At 36.9% G+C, this 24,764-nt stretch overlaps 2 protein-coding genes across 2 annotated transcripts; both read left to right on the top strand.

Annotated features, from left to right (window-relative positions):
* Positions 1 to 5,637: 5,637 nt before the first annotated feature.
* LOC110216212 (olfactory receptor 2A7-like) lies at positions 5,638 to 6,567 on the top strand. Its single transcript, XM_020998000.1, has one exon. The coding sequence runs from the start codon at positions 5,638 to 5,640 to the stop codon at positions 6,565 to 6,567; it is 930 nt and encodes a 309-aa protein (XP_020853659.1).
* A 17,112-nt stretch (positions 6,568 to 23,679) lies between these two features.
* On the top strand, positions 23,680 to 24,384 carry LOC110216213 (olfactory receptor 2A7-like). Its single transcript, XM_020998001.2, has one exon. The coding sequence runs from the start codon at positions 23,680 to 23,682 to the stop codon at positions 24,382 to 24,384; it is 705 nt and encodes a 234-aa protein (XP_020853660.2).
* Positions 24,385 to 24,764: the final 380 nt, after the last annotated feature.

Genomic DNA, 24,764 nt, shown 5'->3' with positions numbered 1-24,764 from the left:
TGTTGGTTCTCTCCAATTTATCTTGTATATATTGTGTTTCTACATAGTTGTTTGTATGTTGTCTCCCCCATCACAATGTGAGTTTCTGTCTTTTGACTTTTTTTATGTCCCTAGCAGTAATCATCGTGCCTGGCACGTAGTAAGTGCCTAAGAAATGACTGACTGACCAAGGTCACATATGCAGTGAGTAAAGCTGGAACAGGTAATCATGTCTTCTGACTCCAAATTTAGTATTCTAGGAGGTTTAGGTGATGATTCATAACAAAAGAAATCACCAATTCAAGGCACCAGTGGCCAAGCCAAGCCCTAGATGGGGACAGCATGATTGGTTCCATTAAATTATTTCCTAATAAAATATTGACAGCCATTGTATGAACCCTGGGTCCTCTCCTTCCTCTCAGCTTCCCTTTTCTGTGATCATCATATAGAATAGTTGGTGATAGAAGTTACACTTGGCATAACTATATCCATGGGGAGCCAAAGACGACAAAGGGGTCACTCACTTGACCAGAAAATGGCTTATGGAAGATACTGGCAGTGGTGCTTGACTCTGCTGCTCTCAACCCAGACTCCAGCTCAGATAGTCAGGCTGATCTTTTTGTTGTAGATAGTGATCACTGCCTGCATCCAGCATATTCTAGAGGTAGTTTCTTCACACAGCAGCCTGGTTAGTGAGTTATTCTTGGTTTCCCTTCCACAGACACTCAGAAGAGAGGTACAACAACCTATTTGGGTTGAACTAGACAATAAAATGCCAGGAGACTGTTGGGGTAAAGATTCTCATGATTTTTTTCCTATAGTCACAACAAAATTGCTAGACTCTCATCAGTAAATGAAATTGCTCAGAATCGGATCAGGAAACCTAAATCCATCAAGTAACAGGAAGGTAAGAAAAGAACAGGGCAATGGAAATTGGGGACTGAAGTAGCAAGTGGAAAAAGAATCTTTTAATGTATGTATATAGCGATACAAGCTCCTCCATTGTGCTCAGCACGGAGAAGGGGCTTAATAAATGTTTCTTCCTATATTGATTAGGTAACTAGACATTATGGAGACCAGTTTACATTAAGTTATTGCTACCTTGGTTATAATCTGCTTTTAATAATACAGATTCGGTCCCTCAAAAGGAAGTAATATAAAAATGAAAGAATTGGAGTTTCAAGTTCATTGACACTCAACTTCCCTGAGTGCTAGTCCTCTCTCTCTCTCTCTCTCTTTTTTATTCTTTGTGACATAAACACCTACATGCAGAGTTGAGATAATCTTTTTACTTCACAAAATAAAAAAAAAAGGATGGATAGGAACATTCAGAAATCCTTCAGAAGTTTTTTTTAAGTCATAAATGAAATCAGCAATATGTGTCCACCCATCTTCTCTGAATACTATATGAGCAAGCATTACCTAGGAATCAGAACTTGCCTCAGTATAGAAATTTATCTAGGTCAGTTCCTCGTTCTTTAAAAATCCACAACAGTGATAGCTTAGACCACTGTAGCTTTTGTAATTTAAGACAATTGGAGAAAAGCAGATGCTTTTTTCCACATTAGGAAACAAGAATACTTTCTTTTCATCATCCAGTATTAAAAATATTTTACAATTTGATTTACTTTATTCTAAGGGTAAAATTAATCCCTCCTACACCTAGATGAATTTTTTGGTATTCGGTATTTCCAAAAGCAAATAGATATAAATTTAGATTGAGGCTATACCAGCAGAGTATACATAGGTCAGTGCTAATACGAAATACATGTGCATGCTGGCTGAAGTCTATGTTTTAACAAAAAGAGATCAATATAAAATGTTCACCAATATCATTCTTACAAATGTTGCCACAATCTTGCATAGTGAGAGACCTGATTGGTTCTTGAGTATTTATCCTATTCACCGTGAAGAAGCAAACATCAACAGATGTCTTCAAGGTGTTTTCCAATTTGGGCTTTTAGCTTCCTAAAACATAAAAGACCTTCTCATCCAATTTTAAGCATTTTTTCTTCCCATGATTTAATTTCATTTTCATAACAAATTTTCTCATTTTTAGCAAGTCGCACACATACCTGTTTTCCAGACAATGACAGATTTTTCCATTCTTTATTTAAAACCTTCATCATTTGCTGGCCAAAGTTGCTTTTGCTTCCTTAAAGTATTCAGAAATAAAATTGTTATAACCTGAGCGAGGTTTTTTGGGCTTTCCAAAGATGGTTTATTCTCTTTTTTTCTTTATTAATTCCCTTCTAGCCTTTCTTCAATGCTTCTCTTCTTTCAAAAATATTTTTCTGATTAGGACTGAACTCTGATTTATATTTAGAGATTGCTTCCTTATATTTTGGGGTCTTTTTTTCCTGTTTTTTCATTAATTTATTTTGATTTATCAACAATCACTTCCACAAGCTTTTGAGTTTTAAACTTTTCTCCCCCTCCCTCCAATCCTATCTTCCCAAGATGGCATGCAATCTGATATAAGCTCTACATATGCATTCCTATTAAACATATTTTCACATTAGTGATGTTGTAAGGAAGAATTAGAACCAATGGAAGGAACCACAAGAAAAACAAAGCAAAAAAGAAGAAAACAATAGCAAATAATATGTTTCCATCTACATTCAAACCTCATAGGGTTTTTTTTTTTTGGTTGTGGATAGCATTTTCCATCATAAGACCTTTGGAGATGTCTTAATTCCTTGCATTGCTGAGAAGGGTTAAGTCTATCAAAGTTAGTCATCGCACCACATGGCTGTTACTGTGTACAATGTTCTGGTTCTGCTCACTTCACTCAGCATCAGTCCATACAAGTCTTTCCTGGTTTTTCTAAAGTCCACTTGCCCATCATTTCTTATAGCACAATAGTATTCCATTTCATTCATATACCACAACTTGTTCAGCCATTCTCCAATTAATGGGCATTCCCTCAATTTCCAATTCTTTGCCACCACAAAAAGAGCTGCTATGAATATTTTTGTACATGTGGGACCTTTTCCCATTTTTATAATGTCTTTGGGATATAGCCCTAGAAGTGCTATTTCTGGGTCAAAGGGTATGCACATTTTTACAGCCCTGCAGGCATAGTTCCAAATTACTCTCCAAAATGGTTGGATCATTTCACAATTCCACCAGCAATGCATTAGTGTTCCAATTTTCCCACATCTTCTCCAACATTTATCATTTTCCTGTTTTGTCATGTTAGCCAAGCTGATAAGTGTGATGTGGTACCGCAGAGTTGTTTTGATTTACATTTCTCTAATCAACAGTGATTTAGAGCATTTTTTCATGTGACTATAGATGGCTTTAATTTCTTCTTCTGAGAATTGCCTGTTCATTTCTTTTGACCATTTATCAATTTGGGAATGACTTATATTCTTATAAATTTGACTTAATTCTCTATATATTTTAGAAATAAGACCCTTATCAGAGATGCTGGTTGTAAAAAATTCTTTCCCAATTTTCTGCTTTCCTTCTAATCTTGGTTGCATTGGTTTTATTTGTGCAAAAACTTTTCAATTTAATGTAATCAAGGTTATCCACTTTGCATTTCGTAATGTTCTCTATCTCCCATTTGGTCATGAATTCTTCTATTCTCCAAAAATCTGACAGTTGAACTATTCCTTACTCTCCCAGCTTGCTTATAGTATCAGCCTTTATATATAAATCATGAACCTATTTTGACTTTATTTTGGTACATGGTATAAGATTTTTGTCTATGCCTAGTTTCTGCTGTACTTTTTTCCAGTTTTCCCAGAAGCTGGGGCCTTTGGGTTTATCAAATAGTAGATTACTACAGTCATTGTCTACCGTGTCTTGCATACCTAACCTATTCCACTGATCCACCACTCTATTTTTTAGCCAGTACCAAGTAGTTTTGATAATTGCTGCTTTATAATACAATTTAAGACCTGGAATAGCTAGGCTGCATTCCCCTGCATTTCTTTTCACTAGTTCCCTTGATATTCTGGACCTTTTGTTATTCCAAATGAATCTTGTTATTATTTTTTCTAGCTCTATAAAATAATTTTTGGTTGTTTGAATGGAATGGCACTGAATAAGTAATTTTGTTTAGGCAGAATTTTCATTTTTATTATATTACCTCAGCCAACTCATGAGCAATTGATGTTTTTCCAGTTTTTTAGATCTGACTTTATTTGTGTGGAAAGTGTTTTGTAATTGTGTTCATATGATTCCTGGGTTTGTTTTGGAACTCTCTTCTTTGTATATTTTAAAAGCACCTTGATACTTCTTTATATACTTTCTTCTGTGATTCTGGAAGCTCCCTCCAAGCTTCAGCAAGCTTCTTAATTTTCTCTGTGTTTTTCAAATCTGGATTTTGTTCATTAAGTATGGGTCGATATTCCACCGTAAAACAAGTGTATGAAAACAAAGCCTTCTTTGCAGCATTAGATAAAGTATAGTCTTTCATAAACCACTCCAATCCACAGATAGAACTCACCTGGGGTGGCTCCAGCACTAAGTCAGCAGTGGCAAAGGCTTGGAGGGCTGCGGGCTGGCCCAGTGCCTGCAGGCTCCCCAGCTTCCCTACAGCAGCTCCACATCTCAGCCCGGTCCCATCCACCCTCAGCCCACAGAGGAGGCAGTGGCTATGAGTTCCCCAGTCCTCTCTCTAGGAATCACTGCAGGAGATCTATCTTTGGTCTTTCACTTTTCACCCTTTTTTAAATGTCTTGGGTATACAAATATCAAATAGAAATGATGAGCTTTTGAACTTCCTGTCCACAGAGCCCATTCCTCTTCCTCTGTCACTGATTCTTCTGGGTATTTTTCCTAGCATTCATTCCCTTACTTCTTTTCTGATTTGTTACTGCACCTGCAAGGAAACAAAAGTGATTTTTTTTGAGAGAATATCTGTGTTGATATAATATCCCTCTACTAAAGTGTGAGTATATAAATTTTTGAAAAAAAATCTTCAGTACCTAGCATAATTTTCCACATATAGTAAATGATCAATAGCTTATTGTTTATTATTTTTAATTGGAGGAAAAAAGAAAATATTTATATATAGTATGCCCTACCTATTATCGAAAGATCAGGCAAAGCAAGACAATAAAGGTTCAAAAGAGTAAGATTGGCAATGAGGTGATGGAAATTTTTTAACCTATAGAAAATTATGAAGATTGTCAAATATAGCACAGAGAGGTTGTCATATGCATAAGAAGGATACACACCAATGGAGATCAGGTATGTCTTTAAAATATAATCTTTGGCAAGAGAAACAGTATGACATAATGGACAGGAAGCAATTCCCAGAGCTAGGAAGATCTGGATTCATGTCCTGCCTCTGATATATAATGGCAGCATGACTGTGGGGAAGACATTTAATCCCCCAGTGCCAACCCCTCCCTGCAATGCTCAAAGGCTATCAATTGCCGAGTAGGTACTGATCTCCATTAAAGGAATAGGATACAGGAAATTACTCACTGAGAATTCCATATTTGTATGAAAAGGAACTAAGAGAATGATAATGTGTTATTTTAATCAAAGTAAGATCTCTAAAAGCACATTAGAGTCAATATAATTGCATTGGAAAGGTGTCATACTCATGCATTTATGTGAATGCACAAAACAGTGGACAAAAACTCTTGGTGAAACACTTTGCCTAAATGATCTCTTTGTCTCTGTCACAGAAGCAAGATGAACAATCACACACTGGTTAAAGAATTCATTCTGATGGGATTTCCTGGTGGCCCTGATATGCGAATGTTTCTCCTTGGCCTCTTCTCTCTGCTATATGCCTTCACCCTAATGGGCAATGGAGTAATCTTAGGACTCATCTCTCTGGAGGCACGACTCCACACACCCATGTACTTCTTCCTCTCACACTTGGCCCTTGTTGACATTTCCTATGCCTGTAACACTGTGCCCCAGATGCTAGCAAACCTACTGGACCCTGTCAAACCCATCTCATATGCAGGGTGCATAACTCAGACTTCTCTCTTTTTGACTTTTGCCCTCACAGAATGTCTTCTCTTGGTAGTGATGTCTTATGATCGTTATGTGGCAATCTGTCACCCCCTCAGATACTCTGTCATCATGAGCTGGAGGGTGTGTATCACTTTATTATTGGCCTCTTGGGTCCTTGGATTCCTTCTGGCCTTGGCCCAGCTAATTTTATTACTTCCATTGCCTTTCTGTGGTCCCCAGAAAATCAACCACTTTTTTTGTGAAATCTTAGCTATTCTTAAACTTGCCTGTGCTGACACTCATATCAATGAGATCTTGGTCTTGGCTGTGGCTGCTTCTCTGTTGGTGGGACCCCTTTCCTTAATTGTGATCTCCTACATGCAAATCATCTGGGCAGTCCTGCATATCCAGTCAAGAGAGGGGAGACAGAAAGCCTTTTCCACTTGTTCCTCCCATCTCTGTGTAGTAGGGCTCTTCTATGGCACCGCCATCATTATGTACGTTGGGCCCAAGCATGGGAACCACAAAGAGCAGCAGAAGTATCTCCTCCTTTTCCATAGCCTATTTAATCCCATGTTGAACCCCCTCATTTATAGTCTGAGGAACAATGAAGTAAAAGGTGCCCTGAGAAGAGTTCTGGGGAAAGATAGACCATCATAGAAGATGTCACCTATATGAACTGCTGATAATCAGTCAAAAATTGTAACTAATGGCCTTTTAATAGCAAGTTAAAATCAGATCTCATACCACTCAATTGTGCAGGAAAGTACAGTCTGTGTAAACATAAATGTGTGTTGATTCTCTTTGTCAGACTGTATAAATATTTTATACAAACTATCAAGTTTCCAAGGAAAAAATGACAATGACATACCAAAATGACTGAAGCCAGTCAAATGAGAAGATCCCCCTGAGGACAGCAGCATTTTTATCTGTTGGGCTGGTAAGAAAGGGAGTCACCTGGAGCTATGCATTGACTAGACAAAATAAGGCACAGAAAGACCAAAGTGATAAGAAAATGCTGAGACAATACAGAATAATTTTCCAAAGCAGATGAAATACAAATGCCCTTTGATTCTGCCAGACAAGCAAAGGCCCAGAGAAATGAGTGTTCCTGGAAATATTTTATCAGAGCTGCAATATTTCAGTAATTCTCAAAAATTAATGATAAATATAAACTCTGCATGAATATAAAAATAGTGGAATGAGTTTGTGATTATGTTTGTGCCAAAGTATATGAAACTTGGTGATGAATAAGTCTTTGACAAGTAAGAATTTTACAATCATCCTAATTCCTGCTTCATTCAATCACAGATTATACGCACATTTGTATCCTTTGTAGCATTACCCATGTTCATCTTCGCTGTGGCAATAGTTGATGTCTTCTCAATGACTAAGTAAACTCTTTATAGGTCAGGAAAGTTAATGGCCTCTCCCTCTAGTAGTCTTCAGAGATTTAGGAACCCTGGATGGGGAATTGACTCTTTGCTTTCCCCAGCATCAGCCCACATATAGGATTCAGAAAATAATCAATCAGTACCAGTTATTTCTGGATTCTTGAAGAAGAGATAGTTTCTGACATCTTCCACTTCTTGCCATTAAAAGCATGTACTATTGTGATTTTGTCTTTCCAGTTTTATGAAGGGAGAAGGAGGGAGGAATTTGATATTTCATAAATATTATCTCATTTGATCTTTACAACAACCCTGTGAGGTAGGTGCTATTATTATCCCCACTTTACAGTTGAGAAAATTGAATATACTGAGTCATGTTGAAGGTCATACAACTAGCAAGTGTCTAAGGCTACACTTGAACTCAGGTCTTGCTGACTCTGGCACCAGCCCTTTATCAACAGGGCCACTTAGCAGCCTCTTAGGGGTTTTGGTAGCTAATATAGTGACATGCACATAGGAATAAAACCTGGACCTATGAACTGAAAAATATAAGGAAATCCAGGATGAGAAAAATATCTCTACTGAGAGAGTTCAGACCTTTTCTGCAACTTATATTCTTGAAGATTTGCCTAGATTAAGGTTCAGTTTCTGGGAGCCAAGATGGCAGAGTAAGAAGTATGTTGCTCTCACCCTCCTTTTTTGACCTCTGAAAGCCCAGAAAATATTGCCCCAGGAAAAATTCTGGAAGTCAAACCAGCAGAAAGAATGGGAGCAAGACTCCTGTAGCCCAGGAAGCTTGGGGGCCCAGGATGAGGAGTAGCAGTATAGAATGGGAGGCATCCCAGGAAGCTTGAAAAAAGACCCTCCTCAGCATGTCCTGAACCCCAGGAGCTGGAGCAGACAAGCACCAACACCAGGACCCCCAAGTGCCTCAGTACAGATAGAGGAACTAGTGGAAACCAACTTGGAAAACCACCATATGCCATGGCATTCTCCAGCAGCCAAGTCTCCCAGTGCCTCAGCAAAACTCTGGGAAGCAAAACTCCAAGAGGGAAAGCTCCAGTTGGCGAAATATCCTGCAGCAGCAAAGCACCCATCTGCAAGGAGCCAAAGAAAAAAGTAAAAGTCCCTAGTGAGCAGGCGTCTTCCAGGGACCAGACTTCCCACCCCTATCCTTAGAGCTCCAGAGTTGCTGACTCCAGCCCAATACCAGTTAAGCTGCCAGAACCCTACAGCCTCCAACTGCCAGCATCTGAGGTCCTAGCACACAAAGCCAGTGACAAGGCCCCTGGCTCCCAGCACAAGAACCTTGGGCCAGTGCCCCCTGCTCCCCAGCAGGAGACCTCAATTTTTTTAAAGGTCAGGAAATAAGCAAACACCATGAGCAAAAAGAAATGTATAATGACCATAGATTCTTATTATGGGGACAGGGAAAATCAAAACCGAAATTCAAAAGAAGACAATATTGTTAATATACCAACACCTGAAACCTCAAAAGGAAATACAAACTGCTCTGAAGCCCAACAAGCCTTCTTGGAAGAGCTCAAGAAGGATTTTAAAGTCAAATAAGAGAGGTAGAAAAAAAATTGGGAAAAGAAATGAGAGGTATGCAAGAGAGAGCCAATAACTTGGAAAAGGAAAGACAAAAATTAACTGTAGAAAACAAGTCCCTAAAAAATATAATTGGCCAATTGGAAAAAAAAAAAAGTACACTGAAGAAAACAACTCCTTAAAAAGCAGAATTGGCCAAATGAAAAATAAAACACAAAAGCTCACTGAGGAGAAGAACTCCTCAAATGTAAAATGGGCCAAATGGAAAAGAAGTTACAAAATCTAATAGAAGAAAACAATTCATTAAAATTAGAATTTGGCAAGTGGAAGCTAATGACTCTATGAGAGAGCAAGAATCAGTCAAACAGAAACAAAAGAATGAAAAAATAGATGAAAACATAAAGTACCTCATTGTAAAACAACTGACCTGTAAAATAGATCCAGGACAGACAATTTAAAAATTATTGATCTACCTGAAAAACATGATGAAAAAAAGAGCCTGGACAGTATCTTTCAGGAAATCATCAAGGAAAACTGCCCTGAGGTCCTAGAACCAGAAGATAAAATAGCCATAGAAAGAATCCACTGATCACCTCCTGTAAGAGATCCCAAATTGAAAACACCAAGGAATATAGTAGCCAAATTCCAAAATCACCAGGTCAAAGAGAAAATACTGCAAGCAGTCCAAAAGAAACAATTTAAATATCATGGAACCAGAGTCAAGATTAGCCAGGGCCTTACAGCTTCTACATTAAAAGATCATAGGGTATGGAATATGATATTCTGTAAGGCAAAGGAGCTTGGATTACAACCAAGAATCAGCTACCCAATGAAAATGAGCATAATATTTCAGGGGAGGTGATGAACATTCAACAAAATATGGGACTTCCAAACCTGCCTGATAAAAAGACCAGAGCTGAACAGAAAATTTCATCTTCAAATACAAGACTCAAGAGAGACATAAAGGGTAAACAGGACAGAAAACAACAACAACATGTTATTAATAAGGGCAAACTGTTTATATCCCTACAAGGTAAGATGATACATGTAACTCTTGAGAACAGTATTGTTATTACACCATTTTAAAGGAGTATACATAGACAGAGGGGGTGGGTATAAGTTGACTTTGATGTAATGTTAAAAAAAATTTAAGTGGGTTAAATGGATCTAAGTAAGTGGATTAATCTAATCTAACTAAGGGAATGTACTGGGAGAAAAGGAAAGGAGGAGGTAGACAAGGGTAAATTACCTTACAGGAAAAGCCACAAAAACCTATTCCAGTAGAGGGAAAGAAGGGAGGGAGATGAGCATTGTTTGAATCTTACTCTCATCAGATTTGGCTCAAGAAGGGAATAACATAATGAGGTAGGTATAGAAATTTAACATGCCCTATAGGCAGTAGGAGGAAAAAGGGGAAAGAAAATGGAGGGGAGATAGAAAGGAAGGAAGAAGTAATAAGGGTAAAGGGGAAGCAAAGGGAGGGGGCTAATAGAAGGAAGGAAGGACTGAGGGAGGCAGTGGTCAAAAGCAAAACACTAGTGAGGAGAGAGAGGGAGAAAGAGAAAGAAAAGCATAAACACAGGGGAAATAGGATGGAGAAAAAGACACAGATAGTAATCATAACTGTGAATATGAATGGGATGAACTCTCCCATAAAACAGAAATGGATAGCAGAATGCATTAAAAACCATAATCCTACAATATGTTGTTTACAGGGAACACATTTGAAACAGAGGGACACACATAAAGGTAAAAGGCTAGAGCAGAATGTATTATTCTTCAGCTGAAGTAAAAGAAAAAAAGCAGGGGTAGCAATTCTGATCTCAGATAAAGCAAAAGCAAAAATAGATCTTATTTAAAGAGATAAGGAAGGAAATTACACCCTGCTAAAAGGCATCATAGACAATGAAGTAATATCATTACTAAACATATATGCACCAAGTAGTATAGCATCCAAATTCTTAGATGAGAAGTTTAGGAAGTTACAGGAAGAAATAGGCAGCAAAACTATGCTGGGGGGGGGGGCTAAACATCCCCATCTCTGAACTAGATAAATCTAACCACAAAATAAACAAGAAAGAAGCTAAGGAGTTAAGAATTTTAGAAAATTTTAGAATTTTTAAAATTTTAGAAATTTTAGAAATTTAGAAATTTTAGAAAAGTTAGGTGTAGTAGACCTCTGGAGAAAACTGAATGGGGATAGAAAGGAATATACTTTTTTTCTTGTTGATACATGGCACATACACAAAAACTGACCACATGCTACGGCACAAAAACCTCACAGTCCAATGCAGAAAGGCAGAAATATTAAATGTATCCTTTCAGATCATGATATGATAAAAGTTATACATAATAAAGGGCCACAGAAAGACAGACTAAAAATAATTGGAAAGTAAATAATCTAGTCCTAAAGAATGAATGGGGGGCAGCTACGTGGTGCAGGAGATAGAGCACCGGCGCTGGATTCAGGAGGACCTGAGTTCAAATCTGGCCTCAGAAATATGGCACTTACTAGCTGTGTGACTCTGGGCAAGTCACAACCCCATTGCCTAACCAAAACAAACAAACAACAAAAACAAGAATGAATGGGTCAAACAACAAATCATAGAAACAATCAATAACTTCATTCAAGAGAATGACAAAAATGAGACAACATACCAAAACTTATGGGATTCAGTGAAAGCATTTCTTTGGGGAATTTTTGTATCTCTAAATGCTTACATGAACAAAATAGAGAAAGAGGAGATCAATGAATTGGGCATGCAATGAAAAAAAACTAGAAAAAGAACAAATTAGAAATCATCAATTAAATGCCAAATTAGAAATACTGAAAACCAAAAAAGAGATTAATAAAATTGAAATTAAGAAAACTATTGAACTAATAAATTAAACTAAGAGCTGGTGTGATGGAAAAAAATAAAATAGATAAACATTTGGTTAATTTAACTTTAAAAAAAAAGAAAGAAGAAAACCAAATTACCAGTATCAAAAATGAAAAAGGTGATTCCACTACCAATGAAGAATAACTTAAAACAATAATTAGGAACTATTTTGCCCAACTGATGCCAATAAATTTAACAATCAGTGAAATGAATGAATATTTAAAAAATATAAATTGCCCAGATTAACAGATGATGAAGTAAAATACTTAAATAACTCCATCTCAGAAAAAGAAATTTAACAAGCCATCAGTGAACTCCCTAAGATAAAATCTACATGCATTTATAAGTGAATTCTATCAAATATTTAAAGAACAATTAATTCCAATACTATATAGATGATTTGGGAAAACAGGTAAAGGAGTCTTACAAAATTCTTTTTATGATACAAATATAGTGCTGATAACTAAACTGGGAAGAGTCAAAACACAGAAAGAAAATTATAGACAAATTTCCCTAATGAATTTAGATGCAAAAATTTTAAATAAAATATTAGCAAATAGATTACAGCAAATTATCACAAGAATAATATGCTATGATCAGGTAGGATTTATAACAGGAATTCAGGGCTGGCTCAATATTAGGAAACCTATCAGCACAATTGATCATATCAACAACAAAACTAACAGAAACCACATGAGCATCTCAATAGATGCAGAAAAAAGCTTTTGACAAAATACAACACTCATTCCTATTAAAAACACTGAAGGGCATAGGAATAAATGAAGTCTTCCTTAAAATGATAAGTAGCGTCTACCTAAAACACTCAGCACACGTCATATGTAATGCGGATAAGCTAGAAGCATTTCCAGTCAGATTAGGGGTGAAATAAAGATGTCCACTATTACCACTGTTGTTCAGTATGGTACTGTAGGCAACAGCTTTAGTGGTAAGAGAAGAAAAAGAAATTGAAGGTATTAGAATAGACAAAGAAGAAACAATGCTATCACTCTTTGCAGATATGATGATATACTTAGAGAATCCTAGAGAATCAAGTAAAAAACTACTTGAAATAACAAATGACTTTAGCAAAGTTGCAGGCTATAAAATAAACCCACATAAATCAAGGGAACTAATGAAAAGAAATGCAGGGAAAGGTGGCCTAGCTGTTCCAGCTCTTAAATTGTACTGTAAAGCAGCAATCATCAGAACTACTTGGTACTGGCTAAGACATAGAGTAGTGGATCAGTGGAATAGGTTAAGTATGCAAGATACAGTAGTCAATGACTATGGTAATCTACTATTTGATAAACTCAAAGACCCCAGCTTCTGGAATAAAAACTCACTATTTGACAAAAACTGCTGGGAAAACTAGGGGGGGAAAGTATGGCAGAAACTAGGCATAGACTAAAATCTTACACCATATACCAAAATAAAGTCAAAATGGGTTCATGATTTAGATATAAAGGCTGATATTATAAGCAAACTGGGGGAGCAAAGAATAGTTCACCTGTCAGACTTATGGAGAACAGAAGAATTTATGGCCAAACAGGAGATAGATAATTAACTTTGATAGATTTAGCCCTTCTCAGCTATGCAAGGATCTAAGTCATCTCCAAAAGTGTCATGATGGAAAATGCTATCCAACTCCAGAGAAAGAACCGTGGAGTTTGAATATAGACTGAAGTATACTATTTGCTTGGTTTTTTTCTTCTGTTTTATTTTGTTTCCTCTTTCTTATGGTCCCTACTATTGATTCTAATTCTTCCTTACAACATCACTAGTGTGAAAATACATTTAATAGGAATGTATATGTAGCGCTTATATCAGAATGCACACCATCTGGGGAGGTAAAAGGGGAGGGAGGAGGAGAAAAATTTAAAACTCAAAATCATATGGAAGTGATTGTTGAAAACTAAAAATAAATTAATAATAAAGAAAGATCTGTCTAGATCTCTCTGAATTTAGTTGTCTCATACAGGTTCACACAGCTAGTGTGGGTCAGAGGTAGGACTTTAAACAAGGTCAGAATGACCTGAGGCTGACTCTTCATCTATTAAACTACAATGTCTCTGCCTCGTACATAGTAGGTACTTAATAAATCCTTATTGATTTGAATAACTGTAAATGGTACAGCCAGGGCAAAGACCATAAAGAGGTTCTGTTAGCTGTCTTGGACTGAAAGGACAACAGAAAAAAAAATGTCCTATGAGTTTGTACCCAAAATGCTGCTCCACTACTTATGGAACAAAAGAAATTAAATTACATACAAAATAACTGAAGGCACTAGTGAAAATGGTTTAAGAAGAAGTGGATGAAAATACATAAAAAGATGACCACTTCATTCATTCATTCATTCAATAATTGTTAAATCATCTCTTTAAAAGACATCAAAATCCTTCTATATATAATTCTGTAGTACTGATTTTACTAAGAGAGTATTCAACATTCATTAAGACAAGCAAATTATATTTTAAAGGGTGATGGGTTAAGGTAATTTAAAATTAAGGAAGGGCTTTATATGCCTACAAAACTCCCTTCTACTAAGAAATAGGAAGTCATAGTTTTGTGCTAAAGCATGTAAAGGCATAAGATAAGATTTCTTCTTTCATTATTTCTGCCTTTAATGGTAGAAACAGGAATAGACACTTTCAGTGACCATTTGAACACTGGGGAAAATATCTTCTCTTTGATTAGTCTTGATAAGGCTAGAGACAAGACAGAATAAAGAAAAAGGATAGAAAGAAGAAGAAAAGTTGGAGAGAAGTCATTGACAAGTAATCAAATCTACTTTTAGAGGGTTTTCATTCAAAACAATTCAAGAGATTCAAGAAGTCCTTGATTTTAATGCAACAGATTCAAGGAGGTGAGGGTTGAAAAAACATTCTATTCATGCCCAAGTGGGATACCAAGGTTGTTTTCATCTGTGTTTGCTTCTCTGATATTAAATGGTTGTTAAGGACTAATGGAAATGTCACCCCAGTATTTATATTTCTGTAAATCATACTATTTTAATGCCCTTTGGTACAAGTTATTATTAACATTGATTAGAAATTATGGTATTGGGAACTGAATCCATACAGGTGGACTAAAATGAGCATTTTTGCAGAGTTCTCCTAATATTCCCCCTCTAAGCAACTTTTGAAAGTGTATCAAACCAGATTCTAAGTAGGATAAGCAACCAACTAATAACAGTGAGTCATTTTTCCAGTCCTGGACAGCTTAGGATGACAGAAAAAGGTCTGTGGACATTGGTGTGGGGGCTGTATAGGAGCAGAGTGGGATGAAAGTAGCACCAACTATGGACCTTGGAAGTGACAATGGGAGGCTATGATAGCAGCACTATAAAAATGTGCATACCATTTGACCCAGGAATAGCACTTCTAGGGCTGTATCCCAAAGAGATCATAAAAATGGGGAAAGGACCCATATGTTTTATATATATATATATACACACACATATATATATATATATATATATATGTATATATATATATATATATATACATATATATATATATATAATAGCACTTTTTTTGGTGGCAAAGAATTGGAAATTCTTTCATCAATTGGACAATGGCTGAACAAGTTGTGGTATGTGAATGTAATGGAATACTATTGTGCTATAAGAAATGATGAGCAGGCAGACTTCAAAAAACCTGTAAAGACTTGTGTGGACTGATGCTGAGTGAAGTGAGCAGAACCAGGAGAACATTGTACACAGTAACAGCCACATTGTGTGGTGACCAACTTTGATAGACTTAGCTCTTCTCACAGAGATAATTTATCACAATTTTCAAAATAAAGAGCCTAGATGTATTTCAAGAAATCATCAAAGAAAATTACGCAGATATCATAGAACCAGAGGGCAAAGCACAAATTGAAATAATCCATGAATAACCTCCTGAAAGAGATCCCAAAATAAAAAACTCCTAGGAATATAATAGCCAAATTTCAGACCTCCCAGGTCAAAGAAAAAATGTGGCAACTGGCCAGAATGAAGTCATTCAAATGCCATAAAGCTACTGTAAGTATGATATGACATTCAGCAGCTACCATAATAAAGGAGCAGAGGGCTTAGAATATGATATTCTGGAAGAAAAAGGAGCTAGGATTATAATGAAGATTAACTTAACCAGCAAAACTGAGTATAACCCTAACAGGGAAAAATGAACACTTAATGAAATAGAGGACTTCTAAGCTTTCCTGATGAAAATAACAGAACTGAATGGAAAATTTGACATTCAAGCACAAGACATAGGAGAAACATTTAAAATGAGGGAGGATTCTAGAGAGTGGCAGCAAATGTGACAAGGACTAATGGGAAGAGAGTCAAAAGTGGGAGGTAGCAAAATGCCCAGATATAAAATTTAATCAAATAATCAGAAGGCAAAAACCAATTATAACTGAAAAAGATTAGCTGTGGAAGTATTCAGTAATTTAAAAGAAAACTAAATTAGGAAGACAGACAAAAAGAGCACTATTTAGCTTTCTTTATGCCAATCCTCAAAGCATAGATAAGAAAGGGAAACAGAACTCTTTAAAAGATACTGGGGATAATCAATCAATGACTATTAACAATTTGGTAGGATGGGGTTTATTACTGGAGCCCAGAAATATAAGGGTATACTCTTTTTATAAATTGATGAAGAACAAAATGATCAGAAAGAGAAGGATAATGTACACAATAATGACATTGTAAAAGTAGGCTCTGAAGGCTATAAGAAATATAATGAATACAATGACCATTAATAGTTGCAGAGGACTGATGATGAAACACACTATGCATGACAGAGAGGTGATTATTTAGGGCACAAAATGTCCTAGGGGTATGTGTGTGTGTGTGTGTGTGCTTGTAACCAAATGTATATAGCCAAGGAAGGATTTTTCTTTTTGCTTAATAATGCCCATTTGTTACAAAATGCATCAATAAAAGTTTAGAAAAAAGGGGAACCTAAGATGCACAGTGGATAGAGTACCAGCCCTAGAGTCAGGAGAACCTGAGTTCAAATCTGGCCTGCGACACATAACACTTACTGTTTGTGGGTCCCTGGGCAAGTCACTTAACCCCAATTGCCTAACCAAAAAAACAAAACAAAAAAAAAACTTTAGGAAAAAGAAAAGATAAGATAAGACAGAAAATGGAATTTTATGTAAAAAAGACAAATACATTTTTTAAGAGTCCAAGCACATTAAAGAGAAAGAATGATGGAGAACATCAAGAGAGGAAGGAAACAAACACTTATTAAGTGCCCACTCCATGCCAGGGACTGGGTTGAGAACTTTAAAAATATTATGTTGTTTAATCAACCTCCCTGGGAGTTAGATATCATTATTACCCCCATTTTGCAGTTGAGCAAACTGAAGCAGATAGTTATTAATGATTTGATGAGAGTCACACAGCTTCCTGACACAACACCCAGCCCTCTGCATTCTGTGTCATCCAACTGCCTAGAGAGAGAAACAAGAATGACAGGAAATTCAACTAGACTTTCCAACTAGAAGGAAGAAATGATTGATGTGTTTCATATATGACCTACAGGGAATGACTAATTATTAAGCAGAAATGATGAACACCTAGTATGAAAGTGTGTAATCTGAGAACTGATGATAGATAAGGCAGGGAAAGTTTGATATACATTAACAAAAAAAAAAAAGATAGGTAGCATCTATGGCAAAAGACTACAAAAAGATAAGTTGGCTCAACAAGCTTTGGGATACTCCAAATCATATTGATGGTATGAATGCAAAACACCCAAAAATAAAAAAAAAAAATTAAAAGGACCTCTCTATTGAATAAAACCTAAATTTCTCTGTTTCTGGTATTCTCAATTATTTCTCAGGTCCTTCTTATCCCTGACTTGCTCAACTTTTACCACATCTTACCTGCAATCCCTTCCAAATAGAGTGCCAAGTGAAATTCCTCTTGAAAAACTCAATTTGAAATTGGTGTGTGCTCCATTCTCAGTATTTCTCAAAAATATTTACTTTATTTACCATTGCAGACTGATCCTGTGGTCAAAACAGACTCAAAACAGTTGGATGGGTTGGGCTATAAGGAATGAATGACAGAAGAGTGACCAAAAATATTGACTGAGCTTTTTTAACTCTTTGCTGAGCATAGATTTCAAAAGACCAGGTAAAAAAGGTGGAATGGTGGGCATTTGAATAATAATGCAAAAGGGCTGCAGCTCACATGCTCTGGTTCTCTCTGCCACAACTGAGCAGGCTGCATGCACCCTTCTGGGTGCTAGCTTGTCCCAATGGTTTCGTGGTGTGTCTCCTCTCTAATGCTAGCAGCTCAAGCCCCTACCCACTCTGTTCCCCCTCTGTCAAGCATCACTGAATAGTTGCCCCAGTTCCATTTTACCACTTAACATCAATTAGCTTTACGAAGAGTTATTTCCTTCAAAGATAAAGCATTGACAAAAGTTCAAACTTTTCCTCAGAGTATACTCTTCCTATCCATCCTCAGTCTCTGGAGAGAGTGTTCAAACTTAACTCAGTTTCTATATAGCATTGACCCAATCAAGTTCATGCCCAAAATCATCATTACTGTCAAATTAGTCTTTGTCTTAGCTACTGCTGAGCCATTAAATGAACCAGAAAACAGTGCATGCATGCTTTGCAGTCTTTCCAATGTAATTCCATCATACATTATTGTGACTGTTCCAAAAGCAGGTTCTCCAGCCATATGGGAAATTTGCATCAGGCAAACACACTGATTCATGCATTCACTGCATCTGCCAACAATTAAAGCTCAGAGTGAGTTGAGGTTTGCCGTAAATGCTAAAGACATCAAATTCTAAAGACATCAAATGCTAAAGACTGCAAAGCTTTGATGGGGGGGGGGGGGAGAAAAAATAGTGGCTCCAAAAATGAAAATACTCAACTCTCATTCTCTTAGAATTTTTCCTATATCAAGCAATATGATTTTCGAATTGGAAATTGAACAGCAAATAAATATATAAACAAACAAACAAATAAACAAATAAATGGCTAAATAAATGAATGGATAAATGAATGAGTGAACAGATTAAAAAAAAGTGAGTGAATAAATGAATAAATAAGAAAAAATAAATAATTAAATAAATGGATGAACGACAGATAAATGAACAAACAAATAAATACATAAATAAAGAAATGAATAAATAAATAAATAATAGTTATGAGAAAATTTATGAAAAACTAATGTGACATTCAGGAATTTTAATTACTTCTTATCTCTTAGTTTCTATTAATTGTATTTTATAGTACAGATTTTGCATGTGGCCAAAAGAGAAAAAAATAAATCATCTTTAGTGTCCTTTAAAATTTAGTGTTTTATCACTGAATTTAATGAACCCTAGGAGTGAAATTTGAGGGAGATTAGACAATGGGAGATATGCCATGGAACTGAAGCTTGGGACTTTTTGCCTTGATTTTCAGAAAACATGAGGTGCTTTCTGCAAACTGTTAGCTAATTCTCAGAAAAAATTACACTTTACTAAACATATCACTTCTAAACTTTTTGGAAAAGATGTTCTAATTACTATGATCTAAACTAAAGGTTAATTTGCAGAGGTCGTTTATTCAAATGATCACTAGACCAGCAGTCAAACACAATATTATAATCCCATCTCTATAATTGTCTGTATGACCTTGAACAGGTCACTTTACCTCTGAGATTTCAATTTCCTTAGCTATAAAATGAGGGGATTTGACTAGATGAATGCTCACATCAATTCTAATTCTAATATCTTCTATGGTCCTATTATTCTAAGACATTGCCAAGTGATTTAGGTCTCTTCCTTTTAGAGTTTCTGTATAATTGCAATGGAGGAGTAGAGTACCTGGGTATTAGTGGTTTAAGGTTGATATTCATAAATTAAAGCCCACATGGGGTGATCCTCCCACTATTTTACAGGTTCCTGACCAATTTCCCTTCTAGAGCAATCAAGGTTTTTATATTTCCTGATGTATGATATTACAATATCTCTCATTAATTAATCAATTAATTCTGGGCTCTTGTCATTTTTTCCTATGACATTATATGCTATCATAATACGATAGCTTATAAATGCTATCATTCATTACATAGATTGTAGGAACCACTTCACATGAGTTTTTGCAGATCTCTCTTTATCACTCATTCATCTTTCCCTGATACCTAATCTCCTAGGCTTAAATAAAAATTAAGATTATAGGCTGTAGAATTTATTAACATAAATTTATTATGTCATATGTGGGGAATTGGGGGGCAGCTAGGTGTCGCAGTAGATAGAGCAATGGCCCTGGATTCAGGAAGACCTGAGTTCAAATCCGGATTCAGACACATAACACTTACTAGCTGTGTGACCCCGGGCAAGTCACTTAACCCCATTGCCTCAAAAAAAAAAAAAGAAAGAAAGAAAGAAAAAACATATGTGGGGAATAGTAACAAAGGCAATTTGCCTGGACCCCAGAATATGTGAAGAGAATAATCTGTAATAAAGCTTGAAAGGCAGCTTGGAGCCAAGTTGTGAAAGACTTTAATTGCCAAATGGAGGAGTTTGTATTTGATCCTAGAAGGAATAGGGAGAGACTAGCGTGAAAAAAGATTTGGGATTTGTTGACTGTGATCTCCATGTGATCCAAGATTGTAATATGACAACCAAAACATTAAATGGGAATACCCTGTGTGGAAAATATATCCTGCTTATTGTGTGTATTGAAACTTCTATGCATGACTCTTCCTTGAACTCTCCCTGCAGGGGCCCTGAAACACAAAAAGACCCTTGTGTCCCTCTATAGGGAAGAGGTAGGTGGGTAAATGCATGTTGGTTGATGATTGGCCTCTTTTTTTCCCTGGATGGCTATGATGCCCCATGGACCTTCTTCCTTCACTGAACTTTGTGATCATCGAGATGTAAGATTATATTTAGCTGTTAGGGAATAAAAATTGCCCTTTAGGTGTAATAGTGATGACTCCCTCAAATCATATGTGAGCTAAAAACCGGGGTGGATAGTGAGATTTCAGTACCTGAGACATCTCCCAGAGTAGTTGCTGGAGACAATGGGAGCTTCCAGACAGAGTCTCAGATGAGTCCCAGTTCTCTGTTTTGGTGAGCCTTCCTTTCAGTTCATACCTAACAACGATGCAAAAAGCAGGGCTTTAGCACTAGGATCATAAGATAATGCATTGAAATCATAGATTTAGAAATGAAAGGGACTCAGAGGCCATAGGATTACAGGACCACTGACTGGAGCTGGAAGAGACCTTAGGAGTCATCTAGTACTATCTTCTCATGTTACATCTGAGGAAACTGAGGCTCAGAGAGGTTAAGTATCTTCTGGACTTTCCAATCATATTATGTACTCCTCTCCATGTAATCTGTGATCCACTAGCTCAGCCACCTTACTCTTCCTTGCACACAACATTCCACCCCATTATTGTCTGCATTTTCACAGGCTGTCCCCCATGCTTGCAATGCTCTGTCTCCTCATCATAGCACCTGGCTTCCCTAGTTTCCTTTAAGTCTCATCTAAAATCCCAACTTCTGCCAGAAGCTCTTCCTGGTCCTGCTTAATGTTCATGCCTTCCTTCTGTTGGTTCTCTCCAATTTATCTTGTACGTATTGTGTTTCTACATAGTTGTTTGTATGTTGTCTCCCCCAACACAATGTGAGTTTCTGTCTTTTAACATTTTTATATCCCCAGCAGTAATTGTCGTGCCTGGCACATAATAAGTGCTTAAATGACTGACTGACCACGGTCACATAAACAGTAAGTAAACTGGAGCTGGTGATCATGTCTTGTGTCTACAAATTTAGCACTTTAGTTCGAGGCACCAGTAGCCAATCAAAGCCCTAGATGAGTACAGAATGATTGGGTCCATTAACTACTTTGCTAACAAAATATTAACAGCCACTGTATGAACCCTGAGTCCTCTGCTTCCTCTCAACTTCCCCTTTCTGTGATCATCATAGAGAATAGGTAATGATAGGAGTTACACTTGGCAAAACTAAATCTGTGAGGAACCAAAGAGGAAGACGATAGAGGAAATTACTCACTCACCTGACCAGAAAATGGCTTATGGAAGTTGTTGCCAGTCATGCTTGACTATGCTGTTCTCAAGCCAGACTCCAGCTCAGATAGTCAGGCTGATCTTTTTGTTGTAGATAGTGATTATTGCCTGCATCCAGCACATTCTAGAGGTAATTTCTTCACACAGCAGCCTAGTTAGTGACCTACTCTTGGTTTCCCTTCCACAGACACTCAGAAGAGAGGTATAACAACCTATTTGGGTTGAACTAGACAGTAAAATGCCAGGAGACTGTTGTGGTAAAGATTCTCATGATTCTTTTCCTATAGTCACAACAAAATTGCTAGACTCTCATCAGTAAATGAAATTGCTCAGAATCGGATCAGGAAACTAAATCCATCAAGTGACACTCAGTGTCACAGGAAGGTAAGAAAAGAACAGGGCAACGGAAATTGGGGACTGATGTAGCAAGTGGAAAAAGAATCTTTAAATACATGGATATAGCAAGACAACCTCCTCCTTCATGCTCAGCACAGAGAAAGGGTTTAATAAATGTTTCTTGCTATATAGATTGGGTAACTAGACATTATGGAGACCAGTTTACATTAAGTTATTGCTACCTTGGTAGTGTTCTATTTTCAATAATATGGATTTGTTCCCTCAAAAGGAAATAATATAAAAATGAAGGAATGGAGCCTGGGAGTCTCAGGTTCATTGATACTCTGTTTCCCTGAGTGCCAGTCCTCCCTCTAAGAACCACTACAGAAGATCTGTCTTCAGTCTTTCACTTTTCACTCTTTTTTAAACTTCCTGGGTATATAAACATCAAATAGAAGTGATTTCCTTGTGAGCTGACTGTCCACACAGCCCAGTTTTCTTCCTCTGTCAAGGATTCTTCTGATATTTTTCCCCAGCACTCATTCCCTTACTTCTTATGTGCTCTGTTACTGCCAAAAAAAACAAAAGTTATTTTTGAGAGTATATCTGTTTGGATGTAATATCCCTCTACTAAAGTGTGAATATATAAATTTTTGAAAAAAAATCTTCTTCAGTACCTAACATAATTTTCTACATATAGTAAGTAATCAATACCTTATTGCTAATTACTTTTAATTGGAGTAAAATACGAAAATATACATATTTACTATATAGTATGTCTTGCCTATTATCCAAAGATAAGGAAAAGCAAGATGATAAAGGTTTAAAATGTAAGGTTGGCCATGACATGATGGCAATTTTTTAACATGTAGAAAATTATGAAGATTACCAAATATAGCACATAGAAGTTGTCACATACTTAGGAAGAAGGAGGATTCATACAATGGAGACCACGTATGTCTTTAAAATATTATCTTTGGCAAGAGACAGTATGATATAATGAAGAGGAAGCAATTCTAAGAGTCAGGAAGATCTGGATTCCAGTCCTTCCTCTGACACATAATGGCAGCATGACTACAGGGAAGACATTTAATCTCCCAGTGCTCCCCCCACCACAATGCTCAAAGGCTATCAATTGCAAAGAAGGTACTGATCTTCATTAAAGGAAGAGGATAGAGGAAATGACTCACTGAGAATTCCATATTTGTATGAAAAGTATCTAAGAGAATATTAATGTTTATTTTAATCAAAATAAGATCTTTAAAAGCACGTTACAGTCAATATAAGGGCATCGGAGGGGTGTCATATTTATGCATTTATTTTAATGTGCAAAACAGTGGCTAAAAACTCATGGTGAAACCTTTTGCCTAAATGATCTCTTTATCTCTGTCACAGAAGCAAGATGAACAATCACACACTGGTTAAAGAATTCATTCTGATGGGATTTCCTGGTGGCCCTGACATGCAAATGTTTCTCCTTGGCCTCTTCTCTCTGCTATATGCCTTCACCCTAATGGGCAATGGAGTAATCTTAGGACTCATCTCTCTAGAGGCCTGACTCCACAAGCCCATGTACTTCTTCCTCTCACACTTGGCCCTTGTTGACATTTCCTATGCCTGTAACACTGTGCCCCAGATGCTAGCAAACCTACTGGACCCTGTCAAACCCATCTCATATGCAGGGTGCATAACTCAGACTTCTCTCTTTTTGACTTTTGCCCTCACAGAATGTCTTCTCTTGGTAGTGATGTCTTATGATCATTATGTGGCAATCTGTCACCCCCTCAGATACTCTGTCATCATGAGCTGGAGGGTATGTGTCACTTTATCATTGGCCTCCTGGGCCCTTGGATTCTTTCTGGCCTTGGCCCATCTAATTTTATTACTTCCATTGCCTTTCTGTGGTCCCCAGAAAATCAACCATTTTTTTTGTGAAATCTTAGCTATTCTCAAACTTGCCTGTGCTGACACCCATATCAATGACATCTTGGTCTTGGCTGGGGCTGCTTCTGTGTTGGTGGGACCCCTTTCTTCAGTTGTGATCTCCTACATGCGCATCATCTGGGCAGTCCTGCATATCCAGCCAAGAGAGGGGAGACAGAAGGCCTTTTCCACCCATTCCTCCCATCTCTGTGTAGTAGGACTCTTCTATGGTATTGCCATCATCATGTACATTGGGCCCAAGCATGGGAACCCCAAAGAGCAGAAGACATATCTCCTCCTATTCCATAGCCTATTTAACCCCATGCTGAACCCCCTTATTTACAGTCTGTGAAATAATGAAGTAAAGGGTGCCCTGATGAGAGTGCTAGGGAAAGACAGACAATTCTAAAAGATTTAGCAGATTATAAGCTTGTAGTAGATTTCAGTAATTGTGACTATATGCTGATAATAGTTGCAACAGTAATCTGAAATCTGATTTCATATTGCTTAATTAAAAAGTAAAGTAGCTTCTATTTCCTTCTCTGTAATATGAAGAACATGGACTAGATGTCCTCAGAGGTCCCTTCCAGATACAAACCAATTAGTCTATAAGTTTTTGAAAGTATTAGCATATATACATATATGTATGTATGTATGTATGTATGTATAGCTCATGTTTGACTAATTTTTGAAAAATTTGTGAGGTACCAAGGTGCCGAAAGAAAGATGAAA

Source organism: Phascolarctos cinereus, unplaced genomic scaffold, assembly GCF_003287225.1.
Source record: "Phascolarctos cinereus isolate Bilbo 61053 unplaced genomic scaffold, phaCin_HiC Scaffold_1;HRSCAF=81, whole genome shotgun sequence".
In the NCBI taxonomy this organism is placed as follows: domain Eukaryota; kingdom Metazoa; phylum Chordata; class Mammalia; order Diprotodontia; family Phascolarctidae; genus Phascolarctos; species Phascolarctos cinereus.
Note: the sequence above shows the minus strand (reverse complement) of the source record. Positions and strands in the feature narration are given on the sequence as shown.